Raw genomic sequence first — 19,601 nt, forward strand, 5'->3', positions numbered from 1 at the left:
GATCCGGCTCCTCTTCCTCGGCCCAGCAGAACTCCACGGCTCAGGGCCATCGTCATGATTGTTAGAATTAACCAAGCTGACATTTAAGGACAAAGAGCTTTTTTTAACATGTGACGTTGACCTAATTGTGGGGCATCACTAAAGACGCAATGAACTCTGGGAAACGTCCAAACGAAACCGTAGTGAGAAGATTCCGATTCGGCTAGATTCGGTCAGGGTGTGTGTGTGTGTTGGATGCCAAAGAGTCATCTGGTTATCCGTGTTTTACTGGTGGGGTCAAAGTGCAAATGTCTTTGGCAGCTGCGTTACCGTAGTAACACTGCAGTGGCGTTGGCATGGAAGGAGTCATCAGTTACTGACGCCCTCGTCCGTCGTGTCGGCCACATCTGTGACCTCCAGACTTCCTCTCGCACGCCAGATCTTCACGGTCCGGTCACTGCGGGGCGAGAGGAGAGGAGTGGGAAAGTGACACAAACACACACACACGAATTTGTATTTTGTATTGGGTTTCCATTAAAGTGGTGCACTTTCACCATTCTTTAAAAAAGCCTAAAATATTAGTTTGTATATTTATTAATTACAAAGCACGATTTATTACAACAAAACTAAATATAGTCATTATATATCTTTAAGTAAGGCTTGTAAAGAATCACTTTAATGCCATGCTGTATTTTTGTTGATGTTTGAGAAATATTCCATTGATGTTCAAGAGTTTGTGAAAATATTATACTTCCAGTTTTTGATATTTTGAATATTGATGATATACAAGTTTGCTGCCTGTTAAGAAAAAAAATAAAGCGACATTGTGAATTTCAAAATGATTTTAGTGCGCTTTTTATTTGTTTCCTAAATCTCCCATCATCAAGCTTCCGTCGTCTGAAGAGTATGAAAGTGCTACAAACAGCATTTTAAAAGAAACGTATAATTAAAATTCAGAAACTGAAGTCGTTCATTGCCAAATGTTCTGAAGGCGCGTCCACGTCTGTGTGCGTCAACGGTTTCAAATAAAACGCCACATGTTGTCATCACGAAATTATGGTAATAATTTGTCGTAATTACATGTCGTAATTATGACAACGCAGCATGAGTTTCAGGGCTGGACAAGAATATTAAATGTAACATTTCTAATATAGTTAAACATTACAGAGGAATAATAAATCATAATAATGAGCCGTTAAATAATTAACTCTTTACCTGCCAGCGTTTTTAAAAAACAATTGCTAGCCACCGCCAGCTTTTTATTTTCCTATATATTTCCTATATATTTCAGCTTATTTTTTGAGATATCAACCTAAAATTTGAAACACAACTTGTTCAGATTTTTGCCTTTGATTTTTTTGCAGTTTTAGAGTCCACCAGGTTTTGAAAATATATATTTTATATAAAATATGAATAATTTTATTTTTAACGTTGTACATTTTCATAAACACAAACTTCTATAACTTTTTTTCTGTTTAACTGTCTTAATTTTTTTCACTTCAACAAAAATCTGCCAAAGGTCTTCTTAAAAACAAGACCAATCTTACATCTATATTCCAAAGCATTCTTGAATTACAACCATTTAAGTTCGGAATGTGCATTTTCACGTCTATTAAAATGAATGTCGGGTGCTTGATAAGGGCTAAAAAAAAAAAAAAAAAAGTTTTTAAAGTGTTGTCTCATAAATTATGGAAATTTCCAGCAATGGCAGGGGAAGTGTCAAATGCTAAAGTACACGCATAAAGCTTAAAAGATGCATAAAAAACAGGAAGGAGACTGTCTGAACATTTTAATAACTTATTAATAAACTTTCAGGAGTCAGTGTCGGCTGCAGAGATGAAGTTGACAATCTTGACTTGTGCTCTCCGCAGTGTAAGTGGATGAGTAGCTTTATGCAATAATCGTGTTACTAATTCCACACAAACACTTTAGATATGCGCCTAACAATAGCACACACTTATCTAGGTTAACGTTAGAGCGAGCGGCCAAGTAAAGCTAATGTCAGGCTACCGGTTCAAAAGATAAGCCGTGTGTAAGGTCAATGAATGATGACTTTTAATGCCGTCTACTTCTTTCTTTGAATCTACTTTGCAACAATGGCTAGGGTTTTCATTTGATATCAGAGCACATGACCCAGTTATCCTCCACTCTTGGCTCGGAGTTCTCGATGGCGTGTGCAATACTCACTCCGAGGCGGTGAACAGGACACTGCTGTTGGTGGAGATGCTGTTGATGGGACTGTCGTGGCCCCGGAGCTCTCCCAGCGGACTCAGGGTGTCCGTGTGCCAGAGTTTGAGGACTCCTGCCCTACAGCCGCTCAGCAGGATAGGAGACGCCGGCACGACTCCCAGAGCACAGACCCAGTCACGATGAGCGTTGGGTACCTGCTGTCGGGCACACAACATGCCGACTCATCAGATCCAGGACAAACACAGTTTGAGCCCTGGTTGATTCACGTCCTGATGAGGTAATTATCCTCTTCCTGATTTCATCCTCAGTGCTGATTAATCCACTGATTGGCTAATTGTCCTTGTGGAAGCAACTAAACTTGCATTATAATGTTGCCAGAGTGAAGCCAAAAAGTATTTGGAAACTTAAGTGACACTTTACAATGAATGTGAGATATAATTTATATATATATATATATAGCCCAAACAGCCACTGAGATTGTTCTCTCAACATTTGAACAATCTGGTTCAGTGTTCGTTACAAGCTGGTCATTGTTCGTCTGAAACCCCTCCACCTCCCCCAGCTCCACCTGCCTAGATCTGCTATTGGATATTTGTATGTCTACTCATGCAGCAGCAAATCTAACATGCTCACAGAAGTGTGTCTGTGTACCGTAATGATTGTGTGATGATACATCGTTGTATGGATATTTGACAACTCTCTGAATAATTTAGCATGTTAATAGATATGATAATGTTAATGTACCGTATTTTCCAGTCGCTCCGGAGTATAAGTCGCATCAGTCAAAAAATGCGTCATGGATGGGGGGGGGGGGGGGGGGGGGGTTACCTTGAGGGAGAACATGCCTCACCTCTTACCGCGCCTCCAAGAACCTCCTCCTCCACTGTAACTGCTGGGGCCGGTTACATTCATATATACATTCATATTTAAGAACTGGGATGTGCTGTGTGGAGGGCCTGAAGAAGCTCTGCACTGCTGCCCTCCACCTCTTTTTAATGCATCTCATATCACACATTTAATCACACAATCAATCAATATGTAGGGAAAAGGGTGGTGCTTGGGATGGATCTGAATAAGTTCTACCCCCTGCGCTACACCTCTTTTAATGCACTTAGACCTCATTTAGACTTAGAAGGCACATAATACAGGGATAGTGGGGTGTGTAAATGAGCTGGCCCGTCAGTAGGACAACAACTGATGATGGGAGCAGGGGAGGGCGGTGTTACGTTAACATGCCGGACACCTTCAGCCTGTTGTTCTGTGTGCTGTTGTGGAGCTGAATAACTCACCTTTCCAGATTAAATGTCTGTTCTTGGTCTTGGATTTTGTGCAAATAATTTCTAAATAAATGCAACTTATAGTCCAGTGCGACTTATATATGTTTTTTTTCCTCTTCATGACACATTTTTTGACTGATGCGACTTATACTCCGGAGCGACTGGAAAATACGGTACATTAACATTATCATATCTATTAACATGCTAAATTATTCAGAGAGTTGTCAAATATCGATACAACGATGTATCATCACACAATCATTCATTTGAAAAACAAAAGGAATTGAAAAATGCAAAGATTCTGAAATTAATAAACAGGATATATAATAATAGGGCTGTGAGATTAATTGAATATTATTTTCGCCTTCCAACGATCATGAAAATGATAGTCGAGAAAAAACGATTATTGTGCCACATTGTTCCTTAGCCCAAACTTAACATCCAAATTAGTCAAATCATGTCATGTGACTGTCGTACTATGAAGTCTATTATGGCAGGACGTGCTTGATATTACAAAATATGATACTTCTGTTTCCCAGGCAGATTTCTGTGCGCACTGAGAAAGAGAAAAACACAAATGAGCAAAGTCTAGGATACTTTGCCTTAGCGGTCAATTACACACACAAACATCTCAAAATGCCCGTCTTGGCAAGCACTGCATCCGTGTCAGTATATTAGATCCGGTCTTAAAGTGACAGCAGCCTAATATACTTTATGCAATCTCTGTCAAAAATGTATCTGTGGCTCTGTGGTCGATACGCAGCCCTTAATCATGTGTAATGTGGTTCATTTAGCTGGTTATACCTGCAGTAGGTCCTTGCGGGTCAGGTCCCACTTCTTAATGCCGTTGTCTCTGGAGCCGCTAAACAAACAATCCCCCTGAACCACCAGGGACTCGATGCCATCATAGTGGGGCGGCTCGAAGTTATGAGTGGGGCCGATACTACCCACAGCACCCTCCGTCACATCAAACATCTGCAGAAACACAACATCATATTTGGTGGTTTGATCTTTTTTCAGTCAACATTTATATGACACAGCACTGCACACAAGGCTATTGCTCCTACATAGCAGCATATTTTATCACTTTATTTTGCCTGTTCTTTATATTTCTCACAGATTTCTGCTTGTTCTAAATCAGAAACAGATAAAGCAGCACAGTGAAGATTACATTTATATGAATGCATTGGAAAAATGTACCTTATTCATGGAAACCGCCAGCTAACTTCATCCATATTACAGATAGATATACAAACCTTGATGTAGTGATCCTTCGAGCCTGTGATAACTAGATCCTGTCCATTGCCAGTCTGATCAACAGTCAAGCACATGACTGGACCGAGATGGCCTGTTAATTTTCCTGTAGACACAAACCTGACAAAAACAGGTGGAAAACCACTGAAACCGTCAGATATATGATGCGGTAAATGATGTATAGCTCTCAAAATGTGTGTGAAGTAAAGGACGCGGTGTCATACCGTCTCAGGTCCCACACGCGGACAGAGTTGCCCGCGGCAGCATAGAGAACGGTGCCAGACGGGTTCAGAAAGATCTGGTTGATCTGGTTTTCCCCGGCCGGGATGGTCACAGTGCGGTTGGTACTGGCTGCGCACGGGTCACCAGTGTTCACCAGACCTGACGATCTGAAGGTAGAAACACAATCACAGAGCGAGAAGTTTTGAATACCAGGACACTCAATGGCCCTTTTGATCATTCAATGAATACATTTACAATTACTTCAGTACAGGAGTGTCCAGGCTGGTGCCGGAAAGCTTTTAATACATTTTTACCAACATGGTCTCAAGATCATCTGACCCATATTTGGAGAAGATCTAAAGGAAGATGTTGGACAAGTCAAAATTGCATTTTTGACATTCCAAATGAAAAAATCTAGTATCTAGATTTGTATAATATGGAATAGAACAGAGAATAGTGTCACAGCCTTTGTAAAACTGAAGTGTGCTTAATCGTACTGAATGTGCACTTCAAATCTTAATAGCATATTTAAAAAAAAAACTGTGTTATTCAATGTTACATTTAAAGGTAATACATTATTTGAAAATATATTATTTATACATGTATATATTTTAAAACTAAATTGCAAGAAATGTGTAATAATTGCAAATATATTTAAATACACAATACAAATTTCAATAGAAATGACACTGAATGGGATTTTAGTCTATCAGTGACACAAATGGTGAACTATAAAGATCCAATTGCAGTAATCATAGTCATTAGTGTTGTATCATAGTCATCTATACGTGATGCATGCAAACTTTCGTATGAATCAGTCAAGTGGTTTTGTAGGAGAGTCTGTCATTGAAGTTTTCAGTAACTCAAATTGGCCGTCAGACTACAGCACGTTGTAATGTTGTCCACTAGACTAGGTTACCACATGATAAGACATTTTTTTCTTCTGAAATCTAATCAGTTTAAAGTCCCTGTAAAGTCAAAATTAAGTATGTGTTCTGAGTTTGTCACACCACAGAAAAATGTGTTATTAGCCACCCAGACAAATTTGAATGATAAAAAAGCCGCCAAGTAAATAAAATAAGCTATCAAAATCTTGAAAAAATGATCAGTATTCTCTGCTATCAAACGCTGGGGGCGTGTCCGCTGGTTGCGCTGAAACCACGCCCACTCGCGGGACGGGAGAATGAAGGCCCCATTCACCAGTAACAGCGGATTATCAGTGAATCCCAGTTGTCTCCGACTAAAGTTGATAAAACTATCATGTGTAAAATGATCATTACAGAGGCGGGTTTTTCGCAGCTCTCCCTCAAGGTGTATCTTCACAGAATGAATCCACCTCTTCTTGATGTGATCGTTTTTCGGAAATTTAAATAAGGAAAACGATCTGTTTTGTGATCGCATCCAGGTAATAGGGGCGTGTCCAGAAGCTCAGGGGCTCCAGTGCATCATCAAGTAGGGACGTATCCAGGAGCTCAGGGGCTCCAGTGCATCATCAAGTAGGGACGTGTCCAGGAGCTCAGGGGCTCCAGTGCGTCATCAAGTAGGGGCGTGTCCAGAACCTCAAGGGCTCCAGTGCGTCATCAAGTAGGGGCGTGTCCAGGAGCTCAGGGGCTCCAGTGCATCATCAAGTAGGGACGTGTCCAGGAGCTCAGGGGCTCCAGTGCGTCATCAAGTAGGGGCGTGTCCAGGAGCTCAGGGGCTCCAGTGCGTCATCAAGTAGGGGCGTGTCCAGAACCTCAAGGGCTCCAGTGCGTCATCAAGTAGGGGCGGGGCCAGGAGCTCCAGTGCGTCATCGAGCCCCCGTTTTAGCCCCGTCCAAAAAATCCAGAACACAGCTATGGTGAAAAACTGTTTAACGGTCCAACTCCACAATTCAGTACTTCACAGTTCACAGTCTTTGTAATTGTAATATCTTGAGGTCTGAGTAAAACACTGAAGACGGTGGTTGTAATAACTCAGTAACGTTTACTGAAAAACTGCCAGAGAACAGCCGCATATATACACACACCGCTCTGCAGCTCACTTCTGAGCTTTCTGATTACACTGAGTCACGTGACCTTAAGAACCAATCACATCACAGCATCTCACCACATGAGAACCCCAAACATGAGAAACCCAGTCTACTACATTCCTCCCCTTTAATATTAAACCCTGTTTACCAAAAAATAAACAACCTTAACTCACTAGATCTTCTTGATCCAGGAACAGTACTTCAACTATTTATTTATTTTTTTAATCCTGCCTCTATCTGACATCTTACAAGTCCAGTCTCTTAGGAGCATTCCAGAGTCTCTCTGGATTTCTCCTTGGCTCCACTCCGGAAGATACAGCAGCGGTGCTGTTATGGCTGCCCGGAGTAGACGTCACATTGCCTGACAATGCTGGACCCAGGCAGACACCCTTCTCTGAGGAGTCGGAGTCCGTCAGTTTCACTCCGCAGGCCGATACTGGTCAGGCTCTGGTGAAGCCTCTGAAGTAAAGTCTCGGCCCTCAAAAAGTGCATATGACTCCCGTTCCTTGAGTTCTCCTCTTCTCCACAGTATGTGGTCCACATGATCTGACCGCTGTCTGTTTCCTTCCCAGACACGGTATGTCACAGGACCTAAGCGCTTTATGACAGTCGCGGCAGTCCATTTCTCGTCTCCTCCACTACTTGGTCGTTTTCCTGAAACTCTCTCAATTTCAGTCTCTCTTTGTCATGATACAGCTTTTGTTTTGCCTGCTGGTTCTCTATAGTGCGCGACAGATCTGGTCTCAAAAAACCGGGTGCGAATCTCTCTCTTTAAAAACAGCTCAGCTGGAGAGCGACCTGTGACTGAGTGCGGCGTAGCCCTATACATGAGCAGAAAGTTTGACAGCCTGTGCTGCAGCGAGATGCTGGACTGTCCACTTGCGTCCAGAACCTGCTTCACAAGAGACCGCTTCAATATTTGCACCGACCTCTCAGCCGCTCCATTCGATGCTGGATGATATGGTGGTACCAAAGTTTTTTTTACTCCATTTTTGTCAAGGAACTGCTTGAATTCTGCAGAGGCGAACTGGGGTCCATTATCCGACACAACCTCTTCCGGAAGACCATATGCAGCAAATAGGTTGCGCAACACCTCTATGGTTCGGCTTGACGTTGTGGAGGTCATGTGGAAAACCTATCCACTATCACCAGGTAGTACTGTCTATCCTTCTCCGCGAAGTCCAGATGGATTCTCTGCCACACTCTGACAGGCCACCGCCAGGGATGGAGCGGTGCCACTGCAGGTACCTTCTGCACGCCCTGACACACAGCACAGTTTTGGACCAAGTTCTCAATCTCGCCATCCAACCCTGGCCACCATACATAGCTGTGAGCTAGGGCCTTCATCTTACAGATGCCGGGGTGTTCATGGTGCAGATCTTTGAGAATCTGCGGCCGGTGCATTTGAGGAACAATGACTCTGAGACCCCACAAAACACAACCTTGATCGGTTGACACCTCATGCCTCCTGAGAAAGTACGGTTTCAGGCTTTCATCATTCAGGTAGTTAGGCCATCCATTCATGTTAAAGCTCCAAACCTTGCTCAACAACGGATCTCTACTGGTGCCTACTTTATGTCCTGAGCTGTTACTGGCAACTCTTCCACGTGTGAGAAGTAGAAAATGTTGGATTCCTGTGCTGTGTTGTCCAACCTGGTCACAGGAAGTCTGGACATCGCGTCAGCATTCAGGTGGTCCGACGACTTTTTTGTATTCTAGCTCATAACTGTAATCCATGAGAATCAACGCCCAGCACTGCATGCGCAAAGCTGCCAATGTAGGCACTGCAGATTTTGGCCCCAAAATAGCCAGCAAAGGTTTGTGATCAGTGATGAGGGTAAATTTGCGTCCATATAGATACTTGTGAAATTTCCTCACTCCGTAATTGATTGCCAGTGCCTCTTTTTCTATTTGCGCATACTTTTGCTCGGCCTCCGTAAGAGTACGCGAGGCGAACGCAACCGGTCTCTCGTCCCCATTGTCCATCACATGAGAAATGACTACCCCCACCCCGTATGGGGATGCGTCACATGCCAATCTCAACGGTTTCTCTGTGTCATAATGTACCAGAACTGTGCTGCTCAGCAACATTTATTTACCTTTCTTGAAGGCTTCCTCACATGCAGGTGTCCAGCTCCATTTTTCCTCTTTTTTTAGCAGAGTGTGCAATGGCTGTAGCACACTAGACAAGTTTCTCAGAAAACGGCCATAATAGTTCAACAGCCCCAAATAAGCACGCAACTCAGAGACATTTGTGGGCTTTGAGGCATTTACAATCGCCTCCACTTTGTGCTGAGTGGGGTGCAGGCCTTCCTGATCTATCCGATGCCCCAAATACTCTACACTTGACTGTAGAAATCTGCACTTGGCCAACTTTGCTCTCAAACCATAGCGTGCAAGAGAGCTCAACACTGCATCCAGCCTTTTTAAGTGCAAGGCTTTTGTGTCGGCTGTGATCAAGATGTCATCCAGGAAACAAGTCACCCCTTCTTGCCCTTGTAGAATCGGGTCCATCACTGATTGAAAAATTGACGGTGCGCTGGCAACCCCATAGCTGAGACGATGGTAGCGGTACCAATGTGTCCGTCAACTCTTTATAAGTCATTTCTGCGGGCTTCTTTGGTATTACCAAGTTCTTCAGCAGTCCATAAGTTTCTGGTCCAATGCACGCTAAAAATACACTGACCTGTTTTTCTGCTTTTATTTCGTTTGCCAGTAGCCATAGTTCAAATCTCTCCAGGTAGGAAGTGGAATCCTCCCGCGACTCCTTGAACTCTTCCACTCGTCCTATTAGCGCCATCCTCGTCGCCAATGTAATATCTTGAGGTCCGAGTAAAACACTGAAGACGGTGGTTGTAATAACTCAGTAACGTTTACTGAAAAACTGCCAGAGAACAGCCGCATATATACACACACCGCTCTGCAGCTCACTTCTGAGCTTTCTGATTACACTAGTCACGTGACCTTAAGAACCAATCACATCACAGCATCTCACCACATGAGAACCCCAAACATGAGAAACCCAGTCTAGTACAGTAATGTGTTTTAGCAATACATTTCTAACATTTATCATGCGTTTAGAATTTTATTTTGAATTGCCTTTAAATGTTTGAATCCAAATTTCACAGAACTTCATACACGTGGAAAACAAGACATTCTGTGTAAAACATGTTTCATGTTTCATGAACTTCTGCATAACATAAAATATCTGCCATTTTTATCAATGGGATTCAGAAATACTAATGTTGTACAGAAGAGGGAACCACAAGACAAGAAAAAAAATCTGATTCCATTAGTTTGAACGATGAATAAATGTACAGAAATGCATTATGATTCAAATAATTTTTGCAGGCTGAAATAAGTGATTTCCTTTGAAAGTCAGTTGTCCCTTTTGACACCAGCATGTATTGCTAACCTTGGTAATCAATCCCGAACTATCATCCACATGGGCCATTTATGAGTGGATCCCGATGATTGGCGCTTGCGGCTTCATTTTGAAGAATGAAATGTTTGTGCTTGTTGTTTCTGATATGTACAGGAACTCACGTGAGTGTCCGGATGCACTTGGCCGAGTCACGGATGTCCCAGACTTTGATGTAGGACGTGGAGACTGTGAACACCAGACTGGAGCTGTACCGCACAGACACCACATTGTTGGGGTGTCCACCCAGAGACATGATCTCCTGTCCCGTCACCAGGTTCCACACTTTACAGGTCCGGTCTGGAAAAAGGAAACAGGAACAGGTTATAAAAACTGGTTAGACCAATTATTATTACTAGCAAGTAATAAAAAATAAAAAAATATGATGGAACTGGAATTTTTTAATTCTTTATAATCAGTGTTGTTATTTTTTTTTAACAAAAAAATGAAAGCTGAAATAAAATATAAATATTAATTGAATAACTTGCGCACGACGCAAATCTAAAATGTGTTGGTCTGAAGTCGAACATTACTAATATGTGTGGTTTGGGCGTAACGTGCAATAAACCAATCAGAGCGTCCTCTCACATTCCCTTTAAGAGCCGGCGCGCTTGTTCCATGGCGGATCGCTATTATAACGGCGGATTTGCCAGGCAAACGCAACATACATAATGGTAACGGTGATTCGCAGTCTTCAGGATTTTGATTCCTGGTTCTTGACGGATAACACACTTTGTCAGATGTTCTTATATACCGATGCGTCTCGCCACTATTGATCAAACAGGTTTGATCCGTCATTACTACAATTAGCCTGAATAATTTGGGTAAATGTGTAAGCTAGATTTATACCTATTTTTTCACATCTTCATGGACAGCACAATGATCTCCCCCGTGTGGTAATATTTTTCCTTGTAATTATGCATGGTTCGCAAAAATAAGAACTGCTGCGTCTGTGTAGATGAGAGAAGCAAAGTGTGTGTGCGTTGTTCACACGCTACATTATAGCCAAGCATGCGCCCTTAAAATAGCATCTGAATAACGCGACACTGTCTTTAGACTCGGTCTTTCCTGGTCTGTGGCGGAGTTGTTTTCTGAAACTGCAGAATAGCGCCAGGGAACGTTTGCGCCGGAACACGCTCCTCTTTTCACTCCTCCCCCCCTGAGCGCAAGTTCATTCCCTAATTTACCGGCGTGCGTCTGTGGAGGGAAAAGTCCGCTGTGCGTCGGTTGCAAAACAGAAATGAGACATGAGTCGGTGTACAAAGTCAATTGCGCTGGGTGTAAGATAGGGCCCTAAATCACTAAAACAAACTAAAAATGAAAATATATATTTTTTTTTATATAAAAATAAAATCGAATTAAAATGATTACTAAATACTATAATGGTACATAAACATTCATAAAATAACATGGTTTACGATTCCGCTGCATTTATGAATTTATTCCCCTAACTAAAAATCCAAAATCATGTTATTTTTGTGAAACGGGTTGAGTGAGCACAACAGAATCCTACTAGCATACATGCAGGCAAGAATACCTGACCTTTTGACCCCGTGAAGAGGAGGTCATCTGTGGAGTCGACACACAGTACAGCTTTACTGTGACCCTCGGCTATATGAACGCACTGCAGAGAGCCGCCGCGACTGCTCTTCGACACAGGAACAGGGTTGATCACGCCTCTGACGCACATCAACAAACACACAATCAGTGGATCCTCCATCAGGACTCGTGTATCGAGAGACATCAATCTTTTATCCACACATTGCTGCAGATACAGTGCCATGAAGTACTTTCCCCATTCCTGGTTCCCTCTTTAACTGCATATTTATCTCCATGTTTCATATAATCAAGTGTTGACGTGAAATTTTTTATTATAATTGATTTTATTATTGTCAAAATAGATCAAACGGCCAAAGCTGCATCACATCGGGAACCTTTTAAAAGATACCAGAAAAAGTTTTAAAAAACGGTTACCATATCCAACATCAGATAGTCTCAGTGTTTATGATTTAACAACAAAAAATATTAAAGTTTGTCATTTAGTTATCAGCATAAACAATTAAAGAGATCATGAATGCAAGTCATTTTTCATGGCACTGAATGATTTTGCCAAAATAGTTTGCGAAGCAAAACGCTGTCCAGAAATTCATCCACATGCAGTGAAATAAACACTCATGATGCAAAATAAATACATAAATAAATACAATAAAATAAAATTAATCAGAAAGTTAAAACAGGGTGGAGAGGTTGAAGCACTTTAAAGGGATACTCCACTTTTTTTGGAAATAGGCTCATTTTACAACTCCCCTAGAGTTAAACAGTTGAGTTTTACCGTTTTCGAATCCATTCAGCCGAACTCCGGGTCTGACGGTACCACTTTTAGCATAGCTTAGCATAGATCATTGATTCTGATGAGTCCAGTAGCATTTCTTTCAAAATGACCAACAAGTTTCAATATTTTTCCTATTTAAAACTTGACTCTTCTGTAGTTAAACCGTGTACTAAGATCGACGGAAAATGAAAAGTTGAGATTTTCCAAGCCTATATGGCTAGGAACTACTCTCATTCCGGCGTAAGAATCAAGGAACTGTGCGGCTGTACCATGGGTGCAGCAGCGTAATGATATGACGAAGCACTTGCCGTCAACAAACCAACGTGACAACCTGCTTGCACAGGGAGCGTGCCTTGTAGCATGGAGACATTTGTGAGAGACGATTTAGATGACATTTACTTTGGTGCTGATCCCAAACCGTATTTATTTGGAAACCTAATTTGCCGCCTAAAAAACTACACAAACTTAGTCCCGGTCATGTTGGAAGTTACCGAGCTGGGGTCTATTTTCAGGTGCTTCGTCACATCATTACGCTGCTGCACCCATGGTACGGCCGCACAGTTCCTTGATTCTTACGCCGGAATGAGAGTAGTTCCTCGCCATATAGGCTTAGAAAATCGCAACTTTTCATTTTCCGTCGCTCTTAGTACACGGTTTAACTACAGAAGAGTCAAGTTTTAAATAGGAAAAATATTGAAACTCGTTGGTCATTTTGAAATAAATGCTACTGGACTCTATGCTAAGCTATGCTAAAAGTGGTACCGTCAGACTCGGAGTTCGGCTGAATGGATTCGAAAACGGTAAAACTGTTTAACTCTGGGGGAGTTGTAAAATGAGCCTATTTCCAAAAAAAGTGGAGTATCCCTTTAACATTAATTGTCTGATTTACTGAAACTGTTGAATGCATGAATCGATCGTGCTGGTCCGGCACATCCTCCCATAACTACTGAAACCACTATAAATGCATGAACATCCACATATTCACAAACACTTACAGAAACGTGTTCTTCAATAAACCAATGAAAAATGCCTAATTTAAGTTCAAAACCAAAAACACTTCAGATGCAAATAATCAGAGTAGTCAGCATTTGTAAGGCAAGAACTCCTCACGACCCCTGGTATGTTACTTACCGAGGTGAACAGAAGGATTTGAGTTGCGGTCGTGTGGCGGGACACCGGACACCCCGTTAACGACATTTCATTTTGAAAGGACAGCTTTTGTTTCAGACCCGAGTTTATTTACTCCCACGCGACAAGTTCTGCAGGGCAAAATCTATGACTACTTTTAAATGCCAATTCGGGATTTTATGTGGACTATAACCCGTATTCTGAATTTGAAAATGCCATGTAAATACCATTTTCTGGATTACTGTTATGTGTCTACGTTGGAATTTCGACCCCCGTCTGAGTTGTACACAATTTGTGACCCAGATGTTAATGTGCATGTGAACGAGGATATGAGTGGGATTCTTCTCATTCTTAATAAAGCGAGTAGTATGATTATTGCAGTCAATGTAAAGTAGCCAGTGTTTTACATTTTGGGGTTAGAGTCCGAGAGCATGCCTCTTCAAAACAGTTCTTATATGCCAATCTTTCTACATACAAATCCTGTTTGCAGGATTCATAGGATTTATTGTTTGCAGGATTTATCATTTTCAATCCAACACAAACAGGCAGAAGCCAAAAACCTCCATAAGTTGCAGTAGTAACCTGCTGCCACTGGGGGTGCTAGCTCTTACTGTGTGATATCTTTGGCTTTAGCCTTGTCAGCCACGGCTTGTCCCTTGTCATAAGCCTTCCTGCGAGAAAGAGGGGATGGTTCCGGTACTCTCTTTTGCCCACCTGCCGGAAGTCTGTTGCTAGAGCTGCTACTTTAAGATCCATTTGCAATGTGAAAGACAGAAACATAAAAATAAAACACAAGGACTGAAAAAAAAAAGAAAAGAAACAAACATAATGTGGGCAGCATGCATAAAAAAACACACACAAGTAAACCTAACATTGTCTGTTTTTTTTAAGCAAAAAAAGCTAATTAAACAAAAAAAAATTTGCTGGTAAAAACAAAACAAAACAAAAAACATTGGCAACAATGCAAACCTACTGGCAACCAATTCTGTGGCGAATCACAGAAATATCTGCCACTAATGGCAAATATTCGCCAAGACTGGCAGCAAACCTGTGGCAACTATACAAAAATTCCTCACAGCTGTTAAACTGTTCACTGAAGTGAAATGATTATTGAACTTGTGGACAAAAAAAGTAAAAAGTTAAAGAAAAAAAAAAAACTTTTAAATAACTTTATATGTTTGGAATGTTTGTGAAAAAAGGAGTTCAAATATTGTGATTTAGTTAAAAGAACATGACCGTTAATTCATGTCTTAACCTCTTGCTGTCGATCATCACAGTTGATGTTATTCTTGAACACGACCCTTTGCAAAAACTGTTTCTGGTCAAACTTGAAGTAAATTTTCTGGTAAACCACAAATAGTTGCCAGAAGTGTACAGTTCTTCCCACTAAAAACTCACGCATGCTGTTATCTAGCTATCAGTAGTCCAAGTTACAAAGACTAACAAGTTGTAAATAACTATTTACTATAATGGTCTGAAATCTTTTGAGACAAATAGATTGTATTGCCAAATCTGACTCTAGACTATAGCTTTGTTGTTTAGTGTTGTTAGCCACTCACATGGATCGGTCATGAAAGTAAACTGAATAAAAGTGTTAAGAGGAAACCATTTTTAAACTTTTGACTAAACCAAAATTAACCAGATGAGATCAGTCTTAACAGTATAGCAGAAAAAATATTAGTGTGACAGCATCTTTCTTTAACAAGGCACAACATTTGGCAAAAAAATACATTTTTAAGTAAACAAAGCAGGAGTAGTTAGTTCATGCGTGATGTGAGATGGAGCAGTAAGTAAGCGAAGATTTGAGTTAGCAAGGTTTTAGGTTACTTCACACTTACATGCTACCCATTCTAGAGGACAATCCGGCAGGCGGGAGCATGTAGTCCCGATCTCTGACTGTGTTCCCAGCAGACTCCAGGTCTCCCGCTCCCTCGGGTGTCTCAGTCATCGGGTGTAAAGGGATGAAGTCTCTTGTGGGTGTGTCCGGGCCAGAGTCACAGTTGTTTACGTAGAGTAACTCCATCTGAGTAGTGGTCCTCCTTCGGGCCTTTACAATTATTGCAAAAACAGAAGGACAAGGCAAGTTAAATAAGGAACGGGATATGCAAGGAAATGTTTGTTATCCAAAGTCACTAGGTTCAGTCCAACTGAGATTAGGAGTCTTGTGTAAAGGCACGTAAAGGATCAACCTTTGAATGGTTTGCACATAAAATCTCTTGGTTACCAAGCTTTCGGTAAGGTAAAATTCAGGCAATTTGTCCCATACCTTAGTCCTAGATTTAGTCTCGCCACATAACTTCATGAGGTCTGAGGCCAGGGTGCTGAATTATGGGAAAAGATATTGACTTCGGTTTGTTCAATCCTTAAAGCACAGTAATGAAAACAAACATATTTGCCATTGGCAGATTAACTTACTTTCCTTCCACTGCAGGACTTGGGGTCGACTCGTCGCTACTACTGTCGTCTCCGTTTTCTAACGAGGAAAAAGAAATGAGAATGGATATTCAAGCAACCACAAATGGGTGTCTAACTTGCACCGGAAGAATTGGAAGAACTTGCAAGATACTTGAATTAAGGCAAAAACACGCCGACACTGTTATCTGTGATGTTTAAGAGACTTTCGAGAGTGTGGTAGTAATACAAAGCAAATGAGGATAATTTATGCACAGCGCTACCATGCTAGTTTCTTTAGTTGCCGTGAACGCTGATCCAAACCCTTTTCTGATATCAGCTGTGACCAGAAAGAGGCTATCGTCAAAGTTAGTGCAAAAAAGTTGTGGAGAAGAAGGATGAGGGAACACAAATGGTAAATCATTCAAAAAGGAGGGAAAAAAGTTAGTTGTACATGGTCTGGAAGAATCGCTTGTCTTCCTGCTGCTGGACTGCGATGTAGCCTATGCTATTGGTGATAAGTAGTATGTTGCTAGCTGGGGATTGATGGTTTAAAATGGTAAGAACCGGTAGAGGAGGTGTGGACAGATGAACAGAAGCCTCATGCACCTGCGGATGGGACCGCTAGCCTGTGGTTAGTCCGAGGAGGTAGACCCATGCGCTCATTACAGAGAGAGTGTGGCTATTGGTACTCACCCAAGGGCATGTTACCTAGCTCTGTTTAAATCGGGCAACAGGGGAACAGAAAAGATGAAGTTATATGGTATGATGGTATTCATGGATATACCACAATACAATGTGAATATGGAAAAGATATTTCAAGGGTTTCCACACTTTTTAACCAACCCATTTCTATGACTTTCCCATGGTTTTCCAGGCCTGTGTATCACAATTTTAAAATTCCCTGATTTGTAAGGTGTTTAACGACTGTGGAAATGGGAAATGGGACCTGTACATGATGGGAACACTGTGCAACCTTTCATGGGGACTGATTGATTGTTATTTGACTGAAGTGCAACTTTGTTATATGTAGGTCCATTATTGTGGTATCAGAGATGTCCAATCCGGCTCCTGAATGGTCAATGTCCTGCAGAGTTTAACTCCAACCATAATTAAACACACCTGAACCAGCCTATCAAGATCTGCAGGACCTCTGCTAGAAACTTTAAAGCAGGTGTGGAGGCTAAACTTGGCAGGACGTTGGACCTCCAGAAGCAGGACCGGACAAACAAAATTTAAGCAATTAAAAAATGAATTCTGGTCAGATATGTCATTTAGACAATTTCTTCCTGTCTAAAAAATGTGGTTCTTGGGCAAAATAAGCTGGAATGAGGACCACACTTAATGCTGATGCTGAGACCACAAACTCAACACAACAGAGTCCACTGCTGTCGTCGACACCAGCTCATGTTAGTCCAAGTCCAGGCCGAGACCTGAGTAGGTAAGGTCTTAGTCAAGACCGAGGCCCATGGAGGGTCGAGTCAGAGTCAAGATAGAGACCTGAAGAAGGTCGAGTTTGAGTCAAGACCAAGTCCAAGTGCTTCCAACCCCATGACAAGACTCGGACTCCAGACAGACTCGTGTCAAACAATACTTATAGAGCCTGGCCTGCTCTTCCAGTTAGACATGAGCACCCGGGACTGTGAACATGATCTGTGTTTCAGCCATTAGCCTGTTTTATATAATATTCAGGCTTACACCACTACAAATGAAAGTGCATATCTTCATCACAAGATCCATGCTGCTTGCATTGTCATAAATAGTGCATAAAAAAAAACACATACTTATATTTCTGGTTCTGGGCAATACTTGAATTGTTTGATGGTGGGTTTCAAGAATTAGGTTTGTGCAACTCCATGACTCCATGACATCAAAAACCCAGCACATCAACTAGTGCCAGAATTAATCGACTTCTTAGTGCAACCCCTAGACCAGGAGTAGCAAATACTGCTCCTATACCACTTTTCCACTGGTGCAGTTGCTGGAGCCTGCGCTTGCCCAAGATTTGGGCACTAGTCCAGGGTTTTTTGTGTGGAAATGCACAGCACAGGAAAAGTGGAACTAGAGGGCTACCTTCCTGCAGACTTCATTTCCAAACCTGCTCCAACACACCTGCTTGATATTTTCAAGTGATCATGAAGACCTTGATTAGCTGGTTCATGTACGTTTGATTAGAACTGAAGCTAAACTCTGGATAGTAGCTCTCCAGAAGCAGGCTTGGCCACCCTTGCTCCACAGTCCACAAGTGCACTTTACCTCAGATTTGGAAAATAGTAACTGTCAGACAGCTGGCCTCTTTAGACCAAATTTTGTGAATATTCTAGTATTTGCAGAATCACAAAAATCTAAACTTGATTATGATTAGCAAAATCTTTCACTATGGGTATTCTGGCGCGCTAAGGTCACTGTTAAGGTCTTAGGGCCTGGGGTCAAAGAGCTAAAGATAGGTTTCAGGAGGAATGTCCCTACCTTGCAGAGCATTCCCCAACAACGCATCCAGTTCCGGGTTAAACTCTGCCTTCTCTTTCAGCATGTGGAAGAGCAGCTGGTTTTGAGTGGCACTGTTGATCTCAGTCTGCTTGAGCCGCCCCTCCATCACCTTTATCTGAGATTCCTTCACAGCTGCCTGTAGACCCTGAAAGCATGTGACCAGGATGAACACCAAATGTGCTAATGTTTTAAAAATTAATGAATCTATTTATGAGAATTGAACTTTTAACATTATAGTATGTAACAGAGAAGACCAAAGCAGAGTAACAGTTTTGTGATTGGATACCTTGTTGATGGCCATGGACATGAAATGGTCCAGTAGGAATCGAGATTCAGCCAGAGTGCAGGAACCAATCACAGACGAGACATCAATAACATCACCTTCTTCCTACGCATGAAGAAAAAAAACAGTATATAATTTTTTCAATACTAGTGGTTTGATTTAAAGTAACTTGAGTAAATTCATTCAAGTTTAAAAGCAATATTCCAGTGGTTTGATTTAAAGCTGCGGTTTTTCCTCTTTGTCGCCATCTCCGTTCGAAATCTGCAATTGCAGTTATTCGCGGAATTATCTTTACATGGGTTGTGCCTCGGCACGGCACAGCGCGGATGAATCCAATGTTTTGAGGAGAATGAGCGGCTGTCAGTCGCCGGGCCGGTGTGGATACTGGCATTAGAAAATGTAATCTGAACAATAACATCCACTTTTATTCTGACCAACTAAGGGGAAAAAAGCATTGCAGTAAATCGCGCTGATTAAATCTAACGATCGCTAATCATATCACGTCAAACCGTGCAAATTATACTTTGTTTTCAAATTGTTAATCTTAACCGCATCCGCATTGCGTGACTACATTTAATGCTCTTCCGGTATTTATCCTTGTTGTCGCATGGGCCGGTTGCAGT

General features: G+C 41.7%; 1 protein-coding gene across 5 annotated transcripts in view; it reads right to left on the reverse strand.

The window, feature by feature from the left end:
• Positions 1-211: 211 nt before the first annotated feature.
• kif21a (kinesin family member 21A) overlaps positions 212-19,601 on the reverse strand; it is a 94,896-nt gene continuing 75,506 nt past the window's right edge. For 2 of the 5 annotated variants that reach the window (XM_079602982.1, XM_079602986.1), the window contains exons 21-34: positions 18,982-19,083; positions 18,675-18,840; positions 16,902-16,922; positions 16,230-16,287; positions 16,081-16,135; positions 15,653-15,861; positions 14,426-14,557; positions 11,897-12,033; positions 10,480-10,654; positions 4,925-5,089; positions 4,703-4,820; positions 4,251-4,421; positions 2,167-2,366; positions 212-436 (exon numbers count right to left, since the gene is read on the reverse strand). In XM_079602982.1, coding sequence (XP_079459108.1) covers positions 349-436; positions 2,167-2,366; positions 4,251-4,421; positions 4,703-4,820; positions 4,925-5,089; positions 10,480-10,654; positions 11,897-12,033; positions 14,426-14,557; positions 15,653-15,861; positions 16,081-16,135; positions 16,230-16,287; positions 16,902-16,922; positions 18,675-18,840; positions 18,982-19,083 — 1,797 coding nt within the window. In that variant the 3' untranslated portion in view covers positions 212-348. The remainder of the gene's footprint in view (positions 437-2,166; positions 2,367-4,250; positions 4,422-4,702; positions 4,821-4,924; positions 5,090-10,479; positions 10,655-11,896; positions 12,034-14,425; positions 14,558-15,652; positions 15,862-16,080; positions 16,136-16,229; positions 16,288-16,901; positions 16,923-18,674; positions 18,841-18,981; positions 19,084-19,601) is intronic. The other 3 variants (XM_079602983.1, XM_079602984.1, XM_079602985.1) reach the window with 3 other exon arrangements.

The sequence above is a fragment of the Phoxinus phoxinus genome (assembly GCF_949152265.1).
Source record: "Phoxinus phoxinus genome assembly, chromosome: 25".
Taxonomy (NCBI): domain Eukaryota; kingdom Metazoa; phylum Chordata; class Actinopteri; order Cypriniformes; family Leuciscidae; genus Phoxinus; species Phoxinus phoxinus.